The sequence below is a fragment of the Oenanthe melanoleuca genome, chromosome 14 (assembly GCF_029582105.1).
Source record: "Oenanthe melanoleuca isolate GR-GAL-2019-014 chromosome 14, OMel1.0, whole genome shotgun sequence".
Classification (NCBI taxonomy): Eukaryota; Metazoa; Chordata; class Aves; order Passeriformes; family Muscicapidae; genus Oenanthe; species Oenanthe melanoleuca.
Genome location: NC_079348.1, coordinates 13,173,449 through 13,197,579, shown reverse-complemented (window position 1 = coordinate 13,197,579; position 24,131 = coordinate 13,173,449). Strand labels below are relative to the sequence as shown.

The window sequence follows — 24,131 nt, the reverse complement described above, 5'->3', positions numbered from 1 at the left end:
TGTCCCCGCAGGCCAACGCGGACCCGTCTGTGATCAGCTGCCTGCACAACCTGTCGCGCAGGATCGCCATCGTCCTGCAGCACGAGGAGCGCCGCTGCCAGTACCTCACCCGCGAGGCCAAGCTCATCCTGGCCATCCAGGACGAGGTGTCTGCCATGGCAGAGAGTGAGTGCTTTCAGAGCAGAGCCTCTGCCCAGGAGCACGCCCTCAGAGAGGTGCTGCTTCTGCCTGGGATGTGGAGTTTTGGTGCTCTGTAGCATTCTGACAGCTTTTCCCTGCATTTTGCCTCAGCCGAGTTCACTATGTCTGTGCAGAGGTGTGAGTTTTAGAGGTGAAGTAATTTCTTTGCCTTCTTTGCTAGTTAAGTTCAGCACAATTCCTGGAGCTGTTTAATGCTGTCTGCTGAGTTACCAGACTTCTTTTGTGGAAGCTTTACTCTTACATGCTGTTACCTGGCTAGCAAGCAGTTACAAAGCATTTTTTATAGACTGTACTTGGAAAATGTGCTATAACAATATGCACTATTTAAGGTGAACTCTGACAGTGATGCATCATCTTGCTGCAAGCATTAAAAATTAAAGCTAACATCTAGAAAAACAAAGTATTTAAAGTCATCATTTGTCAAATTTGGTTACATGCGCTTAACTGAGTTGAGGTTTAGCAGAAATTGGCAATAATTCACTATTATTATCCTAATGTGTAACTTGAGTTATTGTAAGAGCTTTGAAAGATAATTGTAGATTAAAATTACACAAATTCTGTAAGATACAGGTTGATACCCAGTGGGGGAAGAGGAATCTCTTTGATTTGAAGTCAGTTGTTTGCTTTCTTGTTTTGGATCTTTCCATAGCCACAGAAGGGCCCCAGTCACCTTTTCATCACATCCTACCCAAGTGCAAACTGGCCAGAGATCTCAAAGAGACATATGACAGGTAAGCTGGATTTTAGTCTTAGCTCACTGTTTGCTGTTTCTCACTGAAATCTCTTGGCTTTGTTCCTAAGGATATTATCCACTTCCTCATCCTGGCAGTCAAGCAAAATGTTTGCAGAACTGTTATCCTGATCATTATCTTGGTCTGTCTTGGGTATCTTGTTCTTAAAATTTGGTGATGTCTGTCACAGCTTTAAGAATTGTTATTTTCTTCCCTAGCACAGGGCCACCTAATAACAAATGAAGTGTAGAACTGACAAGTGTCATAACAGGGATATCACAGCACAGGGGAAGTGCTCTAAACCTGCAGCTAAAAGGAAAGTGCTGCACGAGCACTGGTGGCAAGTCAGGTACTGCCCTGTCCCCATTTGTGCATGTCTGGACAGCAAATTTGGATGGGATGCTGAGGCCTCCAGCAGAAGGGAAAGTGTAACATGCTGTTTCTTGACTGGATTAGAAGTTCTGGCAAAGGTTTCAAAGCAGTGTGGGGCTGGTGTTGAACTTGAGCAGGAACCTGTGCCTGTCAGTGCTGCCTCCTCAGACCCAGCCAGGAGATGTGCTTGGGGAAAGGCCTGGACAGAGGGACACAGAACCTCTGTGTGGGGGAAAGATGCTGTGCTCCTTGCTTGGGGTGTTTGTCAGGGATTCAGGGAATCAGGCTGGAGTTCCTCAGGGAACCCTTTATCCTCCCTGGGTTGTTGCTTCTCTTGTACAAAGGGGATCAAAGCCCTGTAAGATAAGGCACTGGGAGCCTAAATAATATAATGGTTGCAAAGAGCATTGGGAAACTTCTGCTAAGCTGCTCTTTGTGTTCAAGAGCTGTGAATTTCATCTGGTTTGAAGGAATGTGGTATATGGTTCCACACACCTTGCACAAAACCTGTACTAAACTTTTAAGTAAGGCAGTTTTTATGCAGCCTGTAATTCTAATATTCCAATTATATTTTTCTATTCCTCTAGGGCTATGTATTTATGACTGGGCAAACCCTGATCATGTTTCCAAATATTTTAGGGACACAGTGACATCTTGTGGCATTCAGCTGTGACTGTAGCAACACAGAGCCTGAGCTCATGGACTGTGCTGATATGAGCCTTCCCAGAGATAAGGAGGAACAGACAGATATAGTGAAATACACTTTGGTGCTGCCCCCAGCTGTAAAACAAGGCAGTTTCTCCCTGACTTAGGCATTGTGGGTGGGGAAGAAGTGGTGCAAGTTGGATTTTGACACTTCTGTATGACGCTGTCAAAAGCAAATGTAAGAAATAAGTGTCAGTAAAAATCTGAAGTGCTGCTTGCTCAATTGGAAAGTTGTACTTGAAAAGGAGCTGACAGTGTTGTTGGGTGATAAGGAGATGTTCTGCAGGGTTTTTCTATTAATACTTCATATGAGAGCATAGGAAATATGCTTGTTATACCTGCAGTCAGATCAGCTGAGAGGAGCTGCAGCATCTTGCCAGGCAGGTGTAGATTTAAAATTATTTTTCAGTAAGGTAGAAAAAAGCTTCTAGAAATACAATTTTTTTTCTGCAAGTCCAGGTTGAATTAATTATTCCTGTGTGGCAGCAGCTCTGGAGTGAAGTCTGTGTGGTGTTCTGTGAAGTAAGGGTTACTTGTAAGTGACATGGGGTTACAAAAGAAGCAGAGAGACAAGAGTGCATAAAATAAATCTTGTCTGTAAGATAGGCACCAATCCTGCTCACAGTTGTAAAACTCCTGCTGCAATGAATATTTTATCCAGTTTGGACACCACATTTCAAGGGGGATTTAGGCCACCTAGAGGGTGTGGAGGAGCGTGAATGACCTCAGAGGGAAGATGGAAAGATTTGCTCTGTTGCTTTTAAAGGAGAGAGAACTGCTGGGAAGGGTAAACCTTCAGATGCATGCAGTGACAATGTGCTGTTCTAAATTTACAGACACTTCTGGCATAGCCTTTGGCTGTAGGAGAACAGCCAGTGGAGTGGAGAGAGCACTTTGAATTGCAGATGGAGCCCAGCTCTCCGTTTGAGATTTGCTCCAACCAGCATTTCCTGCTGATTTCTGCAGTTCCAGCTCAATTTCCAGGGTTGCTCCAGAGGTGCTGTTGAGCCTTTGGCTTCCTGTAGATGGTGCTGAGGTATTTCAGGCAAGACCCAACATGTCCCTGAGCAAGTTGGTTTGTGCAAAACCACAAGTAGAGGAGTATTTTTGTCATTCCAAGTGTTCCTTGGTTTTGAATGAGATGCCTGTGTTCCATAAGGCAAGATCAGTACCCAGGACATCTTGACTAGAAATATAGTGGTGTTACTGACAGCTCAGAGGCTTTCAGCATCTACTTCCTGGCACATTTTGTCTCAGAGAACTAGAATGTTTCTTTTTGATTAATTCAGAAATTTGAGAGTCTTCATTCATCTTGGCCCCAAATTGAAGCATTGGTGTGGAACAGAAATGGTTTTTAGGCCCAAGAAAGTTTTCAGGACTTCCAGTGCTGAAAAACTTACTGTTGTTAAAATGTGTGTCTCTTTTAAGGTGCTTTCACATAGTTTTATCTCCAACTGCAGATAATAGATGAACTTGATACTTAGATACTGCCTGTCTGGTTCTAGCAAGCTCCTCTTAGCTTTGCATTGGAATAAAAGTGAAAGTATGGAGAGGTTTTTGGGGAAGTTTGGATTTTTTGTTTCTTCTTTTTAGTACAGAAAGAACCTTTATAAATTTTTAATCTAGTGGAACTTGAACTGAGTGATAGATCTAGCCCATCTCAGCAGCTCAGGGAATAATTCTATGAGACTTAATGAATTATTAGATGTGATTTCTGTGGCTGTGCTGTATAATATAATGCAACTGCAATTATTTATCAAAGGACAGCCCTTTGTCCTTTCTAAGGAAATGTGAAATCAAAGCTCTGAGTAATCACAACCTCTAGGAAAAACAAACTGCAAAGCTTCAAGCTCACCTCCATCACACTCAAAAACACAGGGTTAATTTCTGATATAAGCATGATAGACATGATATGAGGTGTGTATATTGAAAATTTCTTAACATTTAAAACGTGAAGTGGAATTTCTTTGTTTTGCCAATATGGAAAAGGCTGCAGTTCTGTGAGAAGCTGGCAAACTTTCAGGTTCCCATTTTGGGGCAGTAGCTCCAGTTCAGGACACAGCAGAATAGAGTAAAAGAGCAGTGGTAGTCCCTAAAATATTCCCCAGCTTCCTGCAGCTCTGAAGGGGTTTCTGTACATTCAGCAGCTTTCAGCTGATCTCACTTCCCGGAATTACCCCACAGTCCTGTGAGCCAGAGTAAATATTTAACCACCACAGCATCCTCTGATAAGGAGGTCCATGGCTTAACTACTTTCTGTGTTTCTTTCTATTTCTTCTGAACTTTGCTCCTTCTTATATCATGTCTCAGGGGCCTTGTGATGGACAGACATTAAACAGCTTTTTCCTGTTTGCCTCTCCCTGTCTCAATTTTAAACTCTGTTATCTGATCATCCTGATCCTTGCCCATGTATCCCTCAGATTGCTCATCAGGTGTTACCAAACCAGAGATTAAAAAAAAAAAAAGTGTTGAAGCTAAGTTTTTGTGGAATAAAATGTCTTGGAGGCTTTAATATCCTATTGTCTGAATCTTTGTGTCTATACCGGGGACATTATTTAACTTTGCTCTCTAGCTAAGGGCAGTTGCAAGTGTTGCTGCTGGAGGGTGTAGCTTGTTCCTTGTCAAATTACAGGCACTTAAATTATTTTCCATGTAAGGAGGGGCAGGTGAAGGAGAAATTGTGTGCATAAAGCTATAATGAAGGCTGGAAACTGTACAGCTGAATGCAAATACAGAAGAATGAAATTAAGATCCAGATCAGAACTGAAAGTCTGGTTTTCTTGTTGTCTTTAATGTATAGAGCACTGAAGACAAAATTATGCTGTGGAGAGTGCAATTATGTAATTAAAGCTTTTGCCTTAGTGCACTTGGACCAAAGAATGAAAGGAACCAACTGGATATTTTTCTGAATGTTAAACTCTGCAGGGAGAATGTCCCTGTGATGCCTTGAGAGGCTGCCTGGAACAGAGGCTAGACAGTGTTAAAGGAATAAAGTAAGTCTTTATTAAAAGGCCTTCAATGGATTCACCTTGGGCAGTGCAAGAGCCTGGCCATGGTTCCACCCAAGGTGGACCTCAAGTCATGAGTTTTCACACTTTTACAATTTTATATTTCCATGTTGGGGTTAATTGTCCAATTCCAGCTCCAGGTTCTGCAGTCCCACCCTCCCAGATTCTCCTCAATTCACTGCTGTTTGCACTTTTTGGGCCTGAGGCTGCAATGCTGTCCATGATTCTGGGGCTGGAAAAGGATTGTTTTGTCTGACTGTGAGGAGAACTTGCTAACACTTTATCTGAAGTTCAGAGTTGCACACCAGTGCAGTACAGAATCTGGGAAATATGAAAGCTAAAACTTAAAGCATCACCTACAAGTGTTTCATGCTTTCATGTGTCTCTGCTGCTCTTGGGTAACCTGTTTTTACAACCCCAAGAGCTTTCAGGTGGTCTCTGAACTTGCTTGTCCCATTCCTTTATTACCATGTTTCCCATGGTGAGGATTTGGCCTGGGAGATGGTGTGGATAACCACAGCCCTTTTCCCTGATGTATTTTGAGGGAATCCAGCTTTCTCTGTCAGTTGTTTTGAGGTGGGATAAGCAGTGTTACTGGAGCTGCAGCATTTAATGAACTAAGCCAGAGGTGTTTGTGCTTTGCATGTTCCTTCAGGGCTGGGAGCCTCTGAGCAGATGAGACACTGGATTCACCCTCTCAGTTCCTTTTAAAAAGAGGAAAACACACAGTATCTGCCCCATTTGCAGCTTAAAAAAATCAGCATTTTCCAGATTCAATGCAAGATTTGATAACAAAACATTTTAAAAAGCTCTCTCTGCAGTGAGATGTTCCCCAATGAGTCTGATCATGTACAAGGCAGGAGGGGATGGTGTTTGCTCCCACCCCACTCTGTTGAGGTTTGGTGAGTGGTTGCACCACAGCCAAAGCTACCCAATGTTTTTGTTTAAAGCTGGAATTTCACCTCTCTCCAAACCCTCTGCACAGCCTGATGAGCTTGTGACCTGCAGTTGAGTGCTGGTTATAAATGGTTAAATCACCACATAAAGACTTTTCCAAGATGTGTATTTGCTCCTGGCCTGTTCCTGGCATGTTTTTTAATCTGTTTTATGTAGAAGGGGAAATTCATGGCAGTTATTGACACTAAAGTCAAATTGCATGTCTCAACAAACTTTGAATTTAAAATTCAGGCTGGAATTTTCAGAGTGCAAACTTTGAATCTGATTTTAAGCCAAAAAGCATTGTTTGGGGAGAAAGTTTAAAATCAAAGGGCATTGAGAAATTCAGTTTTCTGGTGTAGACAGGACTAGCTGTTGCTTGAGATTGATCAGCAAGTTTATGTGTTCCTAACTCATGAAGAGGTGTGGGCCTTGCATCTTCCCAGGACAGGTGTTCCCAGGCCAGCATTCCCTGCCTGTGGAATGGGAATGTTGTGAGGGCTTAGCTCCTTATGGTACATTACCCAGTTGAAGTAAATATAATTCCCTCCTGAGGTGTATTCCACCTCTTGTCTAGATTTGCAGACATCTGTAGAAGCACCTGAATGATGTTCCTAGCTCTAATCTCCAGCTTTTGTGGATTTTTTCAGTAAAAGAGGCTTATTCTTGCTTACAGGCTGAGCACCAGGGTCAGACTTTATTGTCTTTATTATTCCTGAGACATCCATTGCTTCCACTCTAGTCCTGTTGTCTGAAGTCAGTTTACAGGCTTAGCTCAGTCCCTGTGGTTTCCTAGAATTAAGAAATCATGTAACAAGCACATTTGTGATTTCATGTGACAAGTAGGAACAGGTTTGTGAGGAAACAAACAACCTAAGCAGAACCAAAGGAAGCTGTTATTGTGGAAGTGTGCTGCTTGGAACAGCCCTTGCCCAGTACAGACTTTTCTTTTTCCTTGGAGGGGAAGATGGAAATTGGAGGTGAAAACAGTGCTCAGTTCATCTTTGCCCTTTGCAGCTTTGGCCTAAAGAATTTTCCTTTGCCTTGCAGTAGATCTTGAATAAACTTCTTCAACTTGAGACACTGCTGTAATGTTAAGAGCAGAAGGTCAGTGGTGAAGTCTCAAATTCCCTCAAAATGCTCTAGGGGATGGTGCTCTGTAAGTCCAAGTGTAGGAGGTCCTTGCTGTTAGGAGTCAGCTGGTCCCCAGCCAGCCTGGGGACAGACAGGGTGCCTTCAGTCTTACCCTGTCCTGCTCTGATTTCTGTGCAGGGGTGACCCTGGAGCACTGTTCTCATTTGTGTTACAAGGTAAATGCTGTATGGATTATTTCTTTCCTGTTTCAGTCTCTGCACGACAGGGGTGGTTCGGTTACACATCAACAACTGGCTGGAAGTGAGTTTCTGCCTTCCTCACAAAATCCACTATGTTGCCACCAACTTCATACCCCCAGAAGCAATCGAGAGGAGTCTGAAATCTATCAGGTAAGAGCAAGCTCTGCCCCTCAGAGTGTGGCCAGTCCTTGCTGCTGTTCCAAGGGTGATGCTGCACATGTCTGAGGAGGCACAGGCAGGGGGATGGTGTGGCTGGGCTGTGCAAGAGGGGGCCCTGGGCTCAGACAGGACTCCCTGGAGCTGCTGCTGTGGCTCTGTGGTGCTGCTGGATTCATGGTGGTGGAAAGCCACAGCCTTGGTGTCCACTTTAGATGTTCTACTGAGGGGATGCTGCAAGTGTGGCCTGCACTGTTTGCAGCCAGGAAATAATTCTGCTTCTGGAAGAGAGCCCAGGTCCTGTGATACCGTATTTCCTGTGTTTGTTTACCTGCAAAAGTAATTAACTTCTGCTTTTTTCCTTTCTTCTACTCCATTCTGTATTTCAGTAATGCAGATGAGCAGTTTTCAGACTTGTTCTCAATTGTGTGCCAATACAGTGCAGTCTTTTTTCCTTGTCAGTGGGGTATCCAGTTACCATATAAACCTCTGTCTCCTTTTCACAGGGAGTGTCTTATGCTGTCACATAAAAGTAAGCTTCTTTTGAACTCAGTTAGAATAAAAGGATGATATTAGAAATTCTTTTTTTACCATTACATTGACCCCAGGTATCGTGGTGTGGGAATAACAAAGCCTTCAGGAAGAGCTGCAGTTTACTGTGTAAATGTATTCTATTTTTCTGCAGGCCTTACCATGCCTTATTACTTTTAAATGATGAGAAGTCATTGCTTAATGAGCTCCCGTTGGACTGCTCTCCTGCCCTGGTGAGAGTAATTAAAACTACCTCTGCTGTGAAGAATTTGCAGCAACTGGCTCAAGATGCTGACTTGGCATTGCTGCAGGTACGGGGAGCTGTCAGCAGCTGCTGAGCCCTTTAAATCATGAGGTGTTTTCTGCTTTTCTCCTGTGTGCCCTGGGCTTCTGTGGGGCAGGAGCACAGCATCTCCCTCAGTGTGAGCAGGGAGAGCCAGCCCTGAGCCTGGGGAAAGGCTGCAGAAACAGAGGGCAGGGCTGCAGGGACAGCCATGTCCTGTCTCAGATGGAATCCCCATCCTGGGGGTCTCTCATCCTCACCACTGCTCAGGACAAGTCCATTAAAACAGGCTGATGAACAAACTTCAAATTGTGAGCACCTCCAGAGTTGCCTCCCTGGTCCAGCACCTGACCAGCATCAGAGTGAAACCTTTCCTCATATCTAATGGGAATTTCCCATTGTTCTCCTTCCCTGTGTCCCTCTGAGGAGAGTGGCTCTCTGTCTTCTGTCTTCTCTGTGCCTCCTGTTAGTTAAAACAGAGCAAATCATACTCCTGACTGACACCACAGTGGCCTGGCTTGGTCCTTCCACACTAATGTCTACATGCAAATGAAGCACCCAAAATCAAAGTAAAGGTTACAGCTGCCATGGCCAAATATGTTGCTTCCCCTGGAGCTGCCAAGATCTTTTCTCCCAAAGTTTTGATGAATGCCTGTACAAACCTTCCCATCCATTTCCCTTGGTCCATTAGTGCACAGACTTGGCAGTTGTGGGAAGAAGATTTAGTTTAGGCTTGGTCAAAGGTTTTGAGCCAGTCTCCCCAAGCCAGCAGCTCTTTCCAAATGCCTTTCCAGCAGTGACAACCAGCTCTCAAATCTGAATTGCTGGAGGTGATATGATGGGGCCTTGAGAAAATAAGTTTGTGCCAGTGGAAGGATGAGACTCTGGCACTCACATGAGTTGTGAGTCCACTGAGAGACCCCTGTGATGATCATTTGGGATGATGATGATCCCAGAGAGGGAAGGGCCACTCCATGCTCCTAAGGGTTGATCCAGACCCAGGGACACAGCCTGTGCTCTGTGTGACAGGGGAACACAGCTCACCATCACATGTTCTCCTGTCCATAGGTCAGTGCCTGCTCTTGTTCCAAGGGAAAGGTCCTGCTTTGTAATAAAACTCCAGGTCTGCCTGCTGTGGTCTGTGGTGTTACTTGGCTATGGGATGAACTCTGGAAATTCCCTACTGCTTCTGTAGTTTTGTTCTCCACAAAAAAGCACAGTTAAATGCATCTAATGATACAGGCTGGATTTTATATCTTGTAGACACTATTTATGTGGCTTTTCCAGAGCCATTAGCAACCACTGACTTGTTTAGCACATTAAAATACTTTGTGTAGCTCATTACTGAAATACCTCTGTGCAGTAAAAAGGCAGTGTTGGTTTCCTTTATGTTTCTGTCATAGTAGAAGCTGATTCTTTTGTTTTATTTTTCATGTATTTTGTTTTTCATGTATAACACAATGCATTTTGTGCATGAAGAAAAATAGTTTTTGGGGGCATGAAAAGAAACACAACTTGTATTGATACAGTTTGAAGGAATTCCTTTGAGGCAGGAAATACTGAGTTGCTTAGAATGTGAAGTGAATCTCTGGAAATTCATAACCTTGTCAAATGCTTTTTGATCTGCCACATGTTATATTAAACCATGAATTTATTCTGAAGGCAGGGTGAAAGGATGGAACATTTTTCTTTCATTTCATCTCAAACAAGACTTTTTTTGTTGTTGTATGAAATTCTTGCTGACAGTTTGTATATTGATCTTGCTCCCCTAATTTTTCCCTGTTTTCTCAATACAGGTTTTCCAGCTTGCAGCACATCTTGTTTACTGGGGAAAAGCAATTATTATTTATCCCCTTTGTGAAAACAATGTCTACATGCTTTCTCCAAATGCCAGTGTCTGCCTGTAAGTAGAAGGAAAATGTGTTGGTGACAGCACAGTACTGAGTGCAGATGCACTTTCTTTCCCTGACTGGATACAGAGTGGGATCTTTCTTCATGAATTTGTTGAGACTGTGCAAAACACAAACCATTACATGAGCCTGAACTTGCACAGCCAGTGTGGGCAGGGAGGAGCAGCAGAGCAGATCAATATTCCTCTGTGGTGGTGAGAGCCCTAGAAGCAATATTTACCCTGTGGAGCTGCTGTCAGTATTTTTGTACTCCTGCTCACTGGATGTCCAATATGGGAACATTTACAAACCAAAATACTTTATGATTAAGTTAAATGAGTGGTTTATAGGGCTCTCTGTGTGGCTGGCACACCTGACATGAATCAAAATTAGCAAAAGTTGCCATTGTGTTGTTTCATGTGCTGACATTCCATGCTGTGTGCCTTGTCACAGACAGAAGGCAGCATGGCCATTTGCAGAGCCACTGCAAGGAAGATGTGGAGGCAGGGCTGGGTATTTTTGTTCTGCTGAAGATTGGCAACCCTTCCTCTGTTGGATTTTGAGATGCTTTTAGACTCTGTGTTGGAACTCAGTTATAGAAAAATAGTTTTAAATCAAAACTTTGGTGATGGAAGTATAAAAATATGGCTGGACGGGACCTTGAGGTCATTCAAGAACAACTGTGCCTATGTCAAATATGGCAGTGCTGTTCTTGAAGACCTTTGAAGGTGGAAATGCTAAGACAGGCAGTTTTCCTGATGTTTAACTTGGCTGTCCTTTAGTTCTCTTGTCATTTCTTGTCCTGTCAGCACGGGGAGGGGGCACAGCCACATCTGCAGCTGCAGTTGGCACACTCAGGAGTTGTGTGTGTATCCTGCCCAGCCCTGCCCAAGCCCTGTCCCTTTGATCAGAGGCTGCACAGGTCTGGACTTTTAATCACTTTCATTTTTCTCCTCTGGATTCCCTCCAGCCTTGGATAAAATGCTGGAGCTGAATGTAAGGCTGAGGTGAAAGTGTGTGAGCTTCTGGCTGGCTTCTGCAGGACACAACATGCCATCAACTATGCTTAGGGGTTTTCTAGACCACAGGGAATATTACATTTGGGAATTGGCACTTCTGCAGTGCTTAATTGGATCAAAGTTACCCTGAGCAGCACTAGAGAGCTGATGTGTGCCTTTGCCTCTCTCCTGCAGTTACTCTCCCCTGGCAGATGCCTTCTCCTGTCAGTTCCGGGGTCACAACCTGCCCTCCATGCTGGCCAAGTTCTCCCTCCCCGTGTCCCTCTCCGAGTTCAAGAACCCGCTGGCACCGCCTGTGCAGGAGGTGAGCTGGGCACTGCCCACCAGCTCCTTGTTCTGCTGCTCACAAGGGATGCTGCTGCTCCTGGAGCACTCAGCCAGGAGCCTGCTCTTGCACAAGTTCCCCATTTCTGTCTTTCCAGCCTCATGATTTATTGTTTCACGTCCTCGTGCCAAAAAGCTGTGGGGATGTTCAAGGTGAGAGGATGCTCTGTGCTGGCACTGAAAGAAGTATTAGAATGCTTCTTTTCATGGAGTGGTGTAGTAGGGAAAACTGAAAGTCGATTTGGTCTGTTCCAGACTGTCATCAGTTGGCAGGGCTGAATCAAGTTTGTGGATTCGTCACAATCACATTTGATTTTATTATATTGTCTGCTCCAAGTTCACAATCTGTTTTTAAAAGCAATCTGTCTGCTCACTTGGTTTTGCTGTTAAACTGGAATTGTTTAAAGGCTTTTTGAGGAAGTAGGCTCAGCATGAGGTCAGCAGAAGTCCATGTGTCACTGCATTAGCTTCTTAGTGTTAATAAAATATAGATTTTGGATTTGTGAGCTGTTTTGCATCGATCATGGCTTGTGGCATTTCTGGGAACTGGTGGAACACAGGAAGGAGCTCAGTAACATGAGGTCTCCTGGCTGATACTGTTCTGTTCCCAGATGGAGGAGCCTGGACCTCTGACCATGGCTTAGTGTGGCAAAGGAAGCATAGGCAAAGTTCTTTGGCTGGTTTCTTGTGGTGTTTGTTTCTGGCCTTCAGACTTGGGTGCCTTGGTGTCTCCATGGGTTTATCCCCTGCTCAGATATAGAGATTACCATCACCTGTGCACTCCACAGCTGTGAGGGAAGAATTGGCTGTAATTACAGGTTGGCAGAGATCAAGATAAATAATGATGTAGCTCTAATGCCAGTAGCATAATACTGGTCAGCTGCCACCTTGGGAGGCAGAGGAAGAGCAGGACTCCACTGTAGTTACAGACCAATAAGTGTCCTGAAAATTGAAGCTGAAGTCATAGCATTGATTTTATTCTAGCTGCAGTAGCTTCAGGAGACATTCTCAGTAGTCCTTTTAAATTTAATTACTTGCCTAATGCTTCTCCTTCAATAGTTCTGGTTGTTCTCAGACGTCCTACTTTTGTTTAAAATACTGCCACTTACTGCTGCACTTATGCCTTGAGACAAGGATGCAATAAATGTTTTCCAGAGCTGATGCAGTGCTAAATTGTTTTTTTAGTGTGTACCTTCCCTCTGATGCTCACCTGCCTGTGGTGGGGTCCTAAGGATCAGCAGCACAGCTTGCTTTCACCATCCTTTCAGCCTTATTGGAAGGATGAAGGAAGATGCTGTGAAAAGCTGTGGCTTTTTGATAAAGCAAAGTGTGACAGTTCTTAGGGGAGTTTAGATTAGAGTGAGTTTTTTATGTATTTTTATGTATTTTCTTCTACTTTGGTTTACCTATGCAGGACTTGTATTTTTTTGTTTGTTTTTAGTCTTTGAAGAGACGTGACTCCAATCCCTGCCCTGAAGTGGTCAGGCTCCAGTTGTAATTAACAGAGATCTAATCAATGCAACAATTAATCTAATGAAATGTGGGTGGGGTTTTGTTCTGCTGTGCTGTGCTAAAAGATATTGTACTCTGAACTGTAAATATTGTCAAAATGTATTTGCTTTGCCTCTGAAAAAGATTAGCAAAGGTGGGACTTCTCTCTGTAGTTTTGTTCTATGTGTGCACAGGAAGAGATGTGAGGTTATTTTAGCTTTAAAGATTTCCATGGTTTTCTGTTATCTCGTGCTTTTTATCAGGCTGAGGGCACTGTCTGTGCTCCTGAAGGTCACTGTGCTGAGGGTCAGTGCTGTGGGAGAGGCTGCATCTTCTGCAGAAACTCCTCTGGCCCCATGGCATCCATGGCATCCATCCCAGTTGATTCTTGTCTTAAGCATGGGATTGGCTCCCTGCTTTTGGCATGTGCTTCTGGATGGGTAAAGAATACAGAAGGCATCAATAAAGCCCACCAGAGGAAATAGGAGAGCTCTCAGAGCCCTTCCTGGCTTTATACAAAAATATTGCTTGATTTGAAACAGGACAAAGTTATTCTTGTTCAGTTACCATTATATGAGTGAAATTCCTCAATTTCTTTGGGTAGATAAAAAAAAGAAAAAAAAGTGCTGCTTGGTGTGCTGTGGTATTTTTTGGCTGGCAGGAGATATGAACAACCTGAGCAAGGACAGGACTGCCTTGGGAGTGCATGGCTGAGTTCTGCTTTTGCTGTCTGCCTGTCAAGTAGGTGAGTGGTGTGTGCCAGGCCTGCCAGTGCTCTCAGCTGTGCCCTGTGCCAGACTGAAAATCTTGATTGTGTCATCTTGATCTCTTCTCTTGTCTGAGATGAGGAGCAGTGTATTGCAGTGGGGCCCTGGCCAATGTGAAGTTGAGAAGATTTTGGTATCCATGCAGTGCTCCCTGCTGCTTCCTTTCTCTGTGTTTCCCTTGGATTCCCTGGGACAGCAGCAGGGTGAGGATAAGCCCAGGCCCTGCTTTTCCTTCCCCTCCCAGGTGTGTGCACACAGGAGCCTTCCTCCCTTCCCTCTTCACTTTCCTAGAGCTTTAGCTCCTGTCCAGCCTGACTCTATTCATTTAACTTGTTTCAGCTGCCCAAGTTCTCTGCCAGGTTAGCAGGTGGAATTCACTGGGGAGATCCAGTGAGCTCCAGGACTGGCACAGAGTGAGGGAGGTGATTCCTGCAGAGCTTGTGCAGCTGGGGGGCTGGGGGAAGCAAAAGCTCTTCTCCCCATTTCACAGTGAGCTGTCCCTTATCTCCATTGTGACTTGTCATGTCACCAGGACTTGCTGCAGTGCCTGGCTTTGTCCTGGATCTCCCCAGGGTGCAGCCATGGGGTGGGGAGATCCTGTGAGCTCACACAAAAGGGAACTCAACTTGCCTTTTGGTGTTCTTGCTGGGAAAGAAGCAGTTTGCATCTCCTCTACCCCCACCCCAGCTGTTGGCTCATGTCCCTGTGCTCTCCTCCTGTGAGTGGCACAGCCTTGCTGTGACTGCAGCCACACTGGGGTGGAGCTCTGGGTTTGCTCAGTGGGCTGCACACCCCTTCCAAAGCTCCTGGGAAAGCACAGGAGCACCTGGTGCCCCAAAGCCTTCATGCCTGGCAGGATCTGTACCAGGCACTGCTGCTGGTGCAGGGGAAGGCTTTCACCTGCTGTTCAGGATAAGGATTTCTTTTTCCAGCATCAAATTTCTTTACCCAGCTACTCTGCACAAAGTTGCTTTGCAAACCAAGAGTTAGGGATGATGTTTGTGGCTTCCCCTCCTCTGTATTGTAACCTCAGCCAATTTATCTGCTTCAGAAGCTGTAACATCTCTCTGCCCTGCCTTGAACAAACATGGACTAGCAGGAGGCATTTTCTCACCTGTAAGGAGTGTTCCTAGGTGAATTAGACATCCCATTTCCTTCCTGCATCCCTTTTATCATAATGCACATTGTCATTATAATTGTGGTTCTTTAATTCTTCCTTGATGGGATGTGGATAACTGCAGGAAAAAAAAACCAAAAAACAAACAGATGGGAAAGCAGGACAGCTGCTGCTGAACAAAATCTGATTAACTTTTCTCTTTTGTTTTAGTCAGTCTAGGCCATCCTAGTGGGAGCCAGGCACAGGGAGATGAGGCCTCTGCCTTGTGCCTGCAGAAAATGTGCTGAGCTTTGTGCAGGGCTCATGGAAAATGAGGCAGGAAAATGTGTCAGGGGATGGAGTGGGAGGGGAGCTGAGCTGCCTGCACACCCTGAATGGGCAGCTGTGTCTTCAGGGAGCCACACTGCACATGGGGCTGCTCTGCTGGAAGGCATTAGGAGCCACAGGAGCTTTTGTTGGCAGAAGTAGGGAAGTGGGATTAAGATGCATTTATATTCAGCTGGACTGGGTATAAAATCAGGGGTTTAGCACAGTAAGTTAAAAGAATATGTCAGGCTAGGCCTGAATGGAGGGAATGGTTAAGCTGAGAGTTCAGAGCTGTTATCTAATGATTAAAATGGCAATATTAGACAGTAAATGTTTCATCCTACATCAGTAGGAGTTTGCAGGGTCTGCTTCCTGTAAAACAGGGGAGAAGTTTTCATAGCTTATGTGTGCTCCATGAAACAGCATGGTGTGAGTGCTAAAGGAAGGTAATACATGTCAGCAAACATCCCTGCAGCCCAGTGGCTTTAGAGGTGTCACCATCCTGAGGCAGGCAGCCCTCAGTTCTCCACTCAGACCTTGAAGAGGATTTGTATCAAATAACTGGATAATCCAGGCTGGAGAAAGAAGGCTTGTGTGCTTCAGCAGGCAAAACAAGCTGTGTTCTCACTGAGAAGCAAACTGGGATTGTTTCTAGGCTGCTGTTTTACCTTCCCTTTCCTGAACCTGTTGCTGCTCCCAGTTACCATTAGCTTTTTAGGCCTGGAAAAGAAAACAGCCTTAAAGAATCCTTGCAGGAAATGTAACACATTTTTCAAGAGTTTTACAAATAGCCCCAGAGAATAAGGAATGCTGGATCTTGTCCTTTCAAGACCTGGGGCTGAGCTTTCCTCTGGCCATCCTGAAGTGCCCAGCTGGGCTGATGTGCAGTGCTGTGTTTTTGGAAGCCAGTGCAGCATCTCTGCTTGTGCCAGTGAGCACAAAGCAGGGCACTGTACCAGTGCCTTGCATGACAAGAGCTTGGCACTGCTCTGGGAATGGCCCTGGGCTGCTCTGTGCCAGCAGGAACAAGCCAGATGTGGCTGCTTCAGCAGACAGGACCCCCTCAGAGCAGGCTGGAAAGAGGCAGCACAGGCAGACAGGAAACATGAAAGGAACATGGATGAAATTTAGATTGAATTGGTAGTTAAATTAAGCAACAGAGAATGTTTCACTTTATATTTCCATCACAGTCCTGGTGTTTCAGCCAAAAAAGGCTGGCTCTGGATTCCTGCTGTGCCAGAGCATGACTGAGGCAAGCAGTCCTGGGATGAATATATCTCAGCCTGTGTGGCTTCAGCAAGGAGCCCAGCTCCAAGGAGGTGCCCTGGGAGCAGGCACAGAGAGAACACCACACCTTTGGGGAAGGAGCAGCATTTCCAGCCAGCTCAGCACAGATGGTGCAGGGAAGCCTCTGCTCTGCAGCCCTGGGTGAGCTCCATGGGAGGAGCAGATGGAGAATGGATGGAAATGCAGAGCTGGTGTCCAGAAGCACAGGCAGCAGGATGTGTTAGCAAAGGCTCTGCTAGAGCTGATCTGTGGAGACACTTCTGCTTTGGTAAGAAATGGGTCTAAACCTGGAGGAAGTGGGAATGGTGTGAGGCACTTGCAGTGGTGGCACAAAGCTCATGGGCAGAGGCCAGTGCAGGATGCTGCAGCACTTGGGCTTTTCCTGGGTTTTAAGAGGTACCAAATTCCTGCTGAAGTTTGGCTAATACAGAAAAATGCCAGGGATCATCAGTCTCTGGTCTAGGGATGGCTGTTCAAGTTTACTTCAGGATAGAAGAAGAGTTTCCTCTCATTCTCAGGTTATCTCCAGCTCTCCCACCCAGAGATGGCACAAAGGTGTTTGGCAGGGGTTATGGCTGTAAAGCCACTGCTGCCTGGCTTCTTCCACTGGGCCATAGCTGCTGGCTCAGGGTGACTTTCCAGGTACTTCCACAAGGGTGTGGAATTGATAGTGCATGTGCAGGATTAGAGAGGGCTGGATGAGACTCTCTGTGCACATGGAGCTGCAACAAAAGAAATTGGCAAACTTTTTGTTTGCCTGGACCTATTCTCTTCTATTACCTATTTTTGTTTAATTAATGGAACCACCAGAGTGCCCAAGGGAGGCTGGTCTGGGTCAAGCCCTACCCACTGCTTCTGGTAGAACCTGTCTTCCTGTCTCCTTGGATTTTTCCAGGGTTGTTTTGTGCTCTGAAATGTGCAGACCTCTTTCATTTGCTAATCAGATGTTGTGTGCCAACAGGTTGGAAATTTAAGTAAAATAAATGAGCCCTCTTTCCATCCAGGCCTGCATCTGGAAGGAAGGATTTCAGCAAAGTAATTGCTGGAGTAAACCTTGCTCTTCCAGGCTGGCTTCAGATGTTAGCGAAGCATTATGTCTTTGGTGTCTTTTGCCAGCCTTTCTCTTCTGTAGATTTTCTGTTAAACATGTAAAATGAATTGTGGCTTTTCCAAAAAATGGATGTTTGAAGGCGATCCCAGATCATGTGTTTTAAGATGAAAATCCACTGAGCCCCCAGAAGTGGTAATCCCTGAAAAGACAGGGTGTGGGTCTGTCTGCAAACAGAAGAGGTTTCTTCTGTGATTTGATAGCAGAGGAGGAACTGAGAATTACCAGATTTATGGAGAAAGGAAAATTATGTGGGCTGATGAACTTGGGTTTGGGGCTTTTATTGCGATTTGGCCCGTTACCCTGATGATTAATGCAGCAGAGTGAGCTTCCTTCTGAGCCTGAGCTCATGCTGCATGTGTTTGTCTCACCAAAACAGTGGTGGTTGCTATGAAATCCCCAAACAGCCTTGTCAGTGATTGTGTTCTGAGCCCTTTGCTGCAAGAGTTGCCTGCAGTGATATGAAAAGGCTCTTTATGCAGAAATCAAGACACAATGATGCATTTTGAAGGCTCCTCCCAGATTTCTCAAAACAGACCCTACAAACACTTGCCCCTTGCTCTGACCGTGGTGTGGGTCTCCAGCAGGTGTTGGATGTTTAACATTTGTTATTAATAATGTTTATTGCATCTCCTTGCTTTTGAGTCTCTTGCCTGCCTGAAAGCCCAGGTGCCTTTATTGGCTTTGGCCCTGTATAGCAGAGGGAGGTGAAATGAGGGGTTGCTTTGAGAGGGGACTCCCTGGCAGCTCAGGCTGCTGTCCCTTGCCAGGGCTTGTGCTGCTGCTGCTTCTGTATTGCCCAGCCCTGTCAGGCTCCAATCTCCAGAGCCTCTCCCATGGCTAATCAGCAGTTTCCCATCTGACAGCAAAGGGCTCCTATTCCTGGCCCCTCCCCTGGTTGCTTCAGCTCTGCCCCATCACTCTGCCCTTTCTCTGGCCCTCTACAGCAGCCTGCACTTCAGTCTGACCATGTGGGATTAACCCTTCAGTGATGTATTTTAGTGGCCCTTGTGCAGAAACCAGCAAACTGGTGTGGAGCTGAGGCAGGGGCAGGACAGGTTCCTTTGTGGCTGTGCTGGTCAGTGTTGCATAAAGATGTGGATCATGAAAGGCTCCACTGCAGCCTGAGCACCCACAGAGGCTCTGGGTGTGATAAAGGTTTGTGCTTGGTCACCTTTGAGTGATTGGAAAAGAGAGAAACTTTTGTGTGGGGCAAGAAGCATTTCTCCACGTGACTCATTACTCACCAAGTGTACCCCGTGTGTGTTTTTTCCTCGTGTGTCTCCTTTGCCAGCTGCTGACCCTGCTTTCTCCCCTGCAGACCCAGCTGATCCAGATGGTGATCTGGATGCTGCAGCACCGGCTGCTGATCCAGCTGCACACCTACGTGTGCCTGATGGTGCCCCCGAACGAGGAGGAGCTCCGGGCCCAGGAGGAGGACATGCCCTTCACTGCCAGGGTTGGGGGACGGAGTCTGAGCACCCCCAACGCTCTCAGCTTTGGCTCTCCAAGTATGAGCACACTTTTCTTTGCTGTCCAGACTCCACCTCACTTCTAGAGCTTCTCTTAGTGATGCCAGGGGCCATCAGGCTTTGGTAATGAGCCATCTTGCTGCAGTACTTGCTAATTAGGTCCAGCCTTTCCTAAATGTAGAGCTGGGCACTGGTGAAAGTCCTAGGGGCTATTAGACTTCTTTTTAGAAAGAAGTAATGCTTTGTAATTTGCCAATTTCTCATTTGGTCGTGAAAAAATTTTTTATGAGATGTACTTCTTTGTTTTCGAAAGAAACCTTTTCTGCCCTTGCTGCTCTCAGAAGTATCCCCTATGTTCTTCTGGCAGATTCTGGTTTTCAGGACAGAAAGAAAATGTGAGAATTTATTCAAGCAGCATTAGTTTCTGTGGGCTGTAGAACCATTAGAGCCACTTGAGGAGATACAGAGCTGTTTTTTTCTCACAAATGATTGATTTCAGCTTATGTCCCCTGATTTCTTTAATCTCCCCAGTGCCATTCATTCAGGGTGATTCTAGGAAAACATTCTTTCAAGAGGATGAGTCAGATAGGATACTGAAATCACCAAACTTTCCTGCCTGTGCTGTTCTGAGCAGCCTTCTCAGAACACCACTGGGCTTGGATATGGGTAGAGGTCCTCTGTACAACTTCGAGCTTTAGCTTTACAGGAGTCATGAATTAGAGCAGAAATCTTGGAACATGAGTCAGATGAGCCTGTGATCTGCTTTTTCTGGCTCCCTCACAAGAGGATATTGCTTCTTGGCCTCTGCCTTCTCCCACCTTCTGTGCTGTTAGGCTTTTTGTGTTACCATTTCACGGTATTCCAGCACAGCTGTCTGGGAATTCTCTTTTCAAATGTTTTTTATGGACTGTTTATGATCTCCAGAAGTACAGTTTTCCACACAAATTGATGACTCTGTTGAAGCATTTGAATTTCCCATTGAGAAAATCGCTGTGTTGTCATATGACTAATTGCAGATTCATGGAGCACTTGGAGAGCCACTTTCTCTGCTCTCCAGAGAAGAGGGATTAGCTGGAAAGGCTGCACAGAAACAGCCTGAATCGATAAACTTTGCATCCTTCTGCTGAGGAATATAAAAATGTAGTGTGTATGTGTGTCTCTCTCTTGCCCTGATAGCCAGCAGTGATGACATGACTCTGACAAGCCCTAGCATGGATAATTCCAGTGCTGAGCTGATACCTGGTGGGGACTCACCCCTAAATAAGAGGATGACAGAGAATCTGCTGGCCAGCCTGCTGGAACACGAGCGGGAAGCCATCCTGAACGTCCCAGCTGCCCAGAACCCCGAGGATCTCCGCATGTTTGCCAGGTGAGCAGTGCAGGGTGCAGTCCTTGCTTCTTACCCTCCCTGCTTTGTGGAGGGATTGGTGTGGAGTCTGAGCAAATCCTGTTAGCCTGGGGAGCTGGAGGAGCAATTCTTTTGGGTTTGCTCCTGTATTTCATCTGTAATACAAACTAATACTTGTGGCACTTGGGTGTGTGAAGGAGTGTCAGGAGTATGGGTGGACTTCACTGTTTTCCTGTGTCCACACGTGGCAGACACAAAACTGCACAGCCTAAAAAACCATTGTAAGCAGGCAAGGCTGATGCTGCCATGTTGTGACCATTGGTATTTCCAAGTCAGCTCTCCTTAATTTTATGGTTTGTAAACTCCATGGAAACATGAGAGACAGAGCCAGCCTGAATACTTTTACAGAGTGTCCCAAGGTGTGTTTGGCAGTGATGAGAGCTCACTGCTTAGGTTAGTTAAGCTAAAGGCATTAGGATGTGTGAGCAGTAGCACGCATTTTGTTGTTAAAAATTTGCACTCAACAAACCCAGGCACTGTGTGGTAAAAGCAGAATGACTTCCTAAGCAGCCATCTGGGAAGAAGGGAGGGAGAGAATTACTTTTTCTTCGGAAGTATTTCAAAACTCAGTGGCATTACTGGAATGCAACTTCCACTGTTTTTCATACTTGTGGAGCAGAAAACCACCTGAGGCAGGGACTGCAGCTGTTCCATATTCTGGATTCAGCTGGTAATCCCCTGAAAACCTGGTTCTTGCCCTAGGATGGATACAGGCAGGTAGCCCAGGGAAATTGTAACAGCAGGAAGATGCTTTCCTTGTCTGTGGCAGAGTACAGCTGAGGGACTTGGACAGAGCTCTCAAAGCTTGTGGGTAGTTCTTCTCTCTGAATTATTCGTCTCCTTCATCTGCAACTCTTCAGAGAATATGCTCTGACTGGGAGGCAACATTGGCCACTTGGGAACTCTAAAGTGTTTTTTTCTTTATTACTAGCTAAGTCATTACAAAACCACTGAGGAAGGAAAGTAACAATAAAATCATATTTAATAGCTTAAGACAGAATTTGTGGGGGACTCCTTGGACCACTTCAGTGGCAATGCAGATTCTTAGTTATCCTCATGAGAGGAAAGGATGTGAGTGCTCCCCTCTCATACCTTCAGCTGGGTGAAAGAGCCATTTGGAAGCTTTGGAATTGCAGATGCAAGAAATGACTCTGATTTCTTTGTGAGTGATGTTTATTGTGCAGTTTGTTCCTGCCCCAGGTTCTTTTGCAGATCCCCAGGCCTTACCAGGTCAGAATTTCCAGTCTACTACAGATTGAATTGACAAGTGCAGAGTGCTCTGAGGCAACAGTGAGGAACAGAGGAACAAACAGATTAAACAATAAATAAACAGTAAACAGATGGGTCCTGTGGGCACAAGTAGGAATGTTCATGTCAGACCCTCTTGGTTACTGCTGGTTTTATGAGACACCACAACTTGTAGGTTGTGGTGTATTTTCTCTCTTTTTGTGTCATAACCATCAGAGATGAGTAAATCTGTTGCTCTCAGTGAAAGAGAAAGAACTATGGTGGAGCTGCCTGAAGGAGCTGATCTCCCTCATTGTCCTCCTGCAGGTACTGCTCCAGCCCTGGCCAGCAGCTCTGCTCTCCCAGCTGCCTCCAGAGCAAAGTGCTATAAATGCACAACTGGTGCCCTAAATATCCTGAGCTATTTGCCCTTCCCAGGGTGCTGTGTGTGCACACAGAGGGCTGGGCTATTTCCAGCACAGCAATAAAGCTCAGCCTGGCACATTTTCCTGTGCTGGTGCCTCTGAGTGCCTGTCCCTTGTCACACAGACAGCACAGAGTGCTGGTGCCTGTCCAGGGCTGTGCACAGCCCGTGTTTGAAGGCAGAAACCTTAAGGGGATTTAAGGAATTACTAAAGCTTGGCTCCAGCATTGGCTACATTAAACTTCATAACATTGAATGGGAATTTAAATCCAAGTTCTTTCCTAAGGTGCAGCTAAAGAAGGGTTGGCATATCCTTCCAGGAATGAGCTTGAGAAGGAAACAAGTTCTTTTTGAGCTAGATCCTCAGTAATGTACACTAAGCCTTCCTCACTGCACATTAAGCAGTGCTTTTGAAGCCTGAAGAAGCTGGAGGCTTCACTCATGGCTTCTCTCCCAAGCCATGGGTGTGGAGTTGCTTTCAGGGTTGATTTGTCTTGCTCTGAGATTGGGAGGTGAGATCCTTCACTGAGGAATGCTCATTGGCACAGCACTGAGCTGTGGACAGTTCTGCTCTGGTTTCAAGCAGTGCTGTGGCAGGGACATCTCCTTGGCCAGAAATAAGATAATTCTATTAGAATTGCTAGTCTGAGAGAATTATTTTCTTTTTAGTGTGTAGGAACTGCTGTTAGAGGATCAGCTTTTGCAGCTTGAGGAAGGGAAAACAAGTGATGAGCAATGGAAAGCAATAATCTTCCATCACTGCATCTGGATGTGCACATCTGTCAGCAGACACACCTGTGCAGCTTCAGAGGGACTCAAACACAGTGCTAGTGCCCCAAGAAGTGCCATCTCATGCTGATTGTGTCCCACAAAGGTGAAGACAGTGCCCACCTTCTCTGGAGCTGTGAGCCCCAAGGACAGCCTTGTAGATTCTAGTTGGACTTTTGGGAAAACCTCCTCCCCAGGAGGGTGGTGCAGCCCAGGACTGATTGCCCAAGCATGTGGAGGCATCTCCATCTCAGAAGGGTTTGAAAAAGCTCCACAGCATTAGCAATAGTTCTGCTGGAGCAGGATGCTGGGCTAGGCTTTGGGGGTGTCTTCCAGCTGGCATTTTTGGGATATTCTTTAATATCCTCTCTAGCTTTTATTGGAGTGGAAAGTATTTAGTCTTGACCAGTTACAAATCCAGACTCTTTCTGAATATAAGATGGATGTATTTATTGGCAAACTGCTCAGTCTGTGCTGCTGTGGAAAGCCAGGCTGTGCCATTTGCATAGAAGAGAGCTGAGCCAGGGTATGAGCACATGGGCACAAGAGCCTGGCATAGGGGAGAGAATCCCCAAAATCACTTTATGAACTGTGAGATAAGTTGTAAAATAGAAATGTTTCTGTTCATACTTGCAGGAACAGTCTGGTTTTGACACACCCAAGAACTGACACTGTGAGTGACTAGTTCTGAGTGCACACAGTTGCCATTGGCCCAGGGGAAGTGGCCAAGGAGCCTCATGTCAGTAGCCAGTGGGAGACAGTGCAAAAGGCAGAACCCAGACACAGGAAAGACTGCAGCTTGTCTCAGTTGTTGGTTTGTGCTGCAGGTACAGAGAGGCAGCAGTTCTGTTCTCCATACTGGTGCCAGTTTGAGAGCTGGCAGAGGGAGCTGCAGCAAGCTGGGGCTGCCCCTGGGGATCCTGCTCTGAGCCCACAGAGCTCGTGGGGGAGAGCAGGGGCAGAGAAACACATGTGGTACTGGGCTGGAGGTGAAAACTGCAGTGGGGCACTGATGGAGGGACACTTGCTGCATAGTGACACCTTTCCAGTCCCCTGTGAGGGTGGTGGGTGGCAGGAGTGCCCAGCCTGAGCAGCAGGAGGCAGCCAGGCAAGTGTTGGTCCTGCAGGGAAAGCAGGAGCCACTCCATCCCCCAAAACAGGCTGGAGTGCTCCAGTGGATATTTGGTATATTTTGAGGGTTGCTCCTGCATGGGGCTGTATGAATGGAAAACAGATCATGTCATCTCCACTCGTTTTTACAGTCAGT

The 24,131-nt window shown here is 45.8% G+C and overlaps 1 protein-coding gene across 4 annotated transcripts in view; it reads left to right on the top strand.

Moving 5' to 3' along the window:
• The window catches only part of NPRL3 (NPR3 like, GATOR1 complex subunit), a 41,490-nt gene that overhangs the window by 15,677 nt on the left and 1,682 nt on the right, over window positions 1–24,131 (top strand). For all 4 annotated transcript variants that reach the window (XM_056503132.1, XM_056503133.1, XM_056503135.1 and 1 more), the window contains 8 exons: window positions 12–165; window positions 851–932; window positions 7,300–7,437; window positions 8,129–8,285; window positions 10,054–10,160; window positions 11,340–11,469; window positions 18,887–19,076; window positions 20,214–20,406. In XM_056503132.1, the coding sequence (XP_056359107.1) occupies window positions 12–165; window positions 851–932; window positions 7,300–7,437; window positions 8,129–8,285; window positions 10,054–10,160; window positions 11,340–11,469; window positions 18,887–19,076; window positions 20,214–20,406 (1,151 nt within the window). The remainder of the gene's footprint in view (window positions 1–11; window positions 166–850; window positions 933–7,299; window positions 7,438–8,128; window positions 8,286–10,053; window positions 10,161–11,339; window positions 11,470–18,886; window positions 19,077–20,213; window positions 20,407–24,131) is intronic.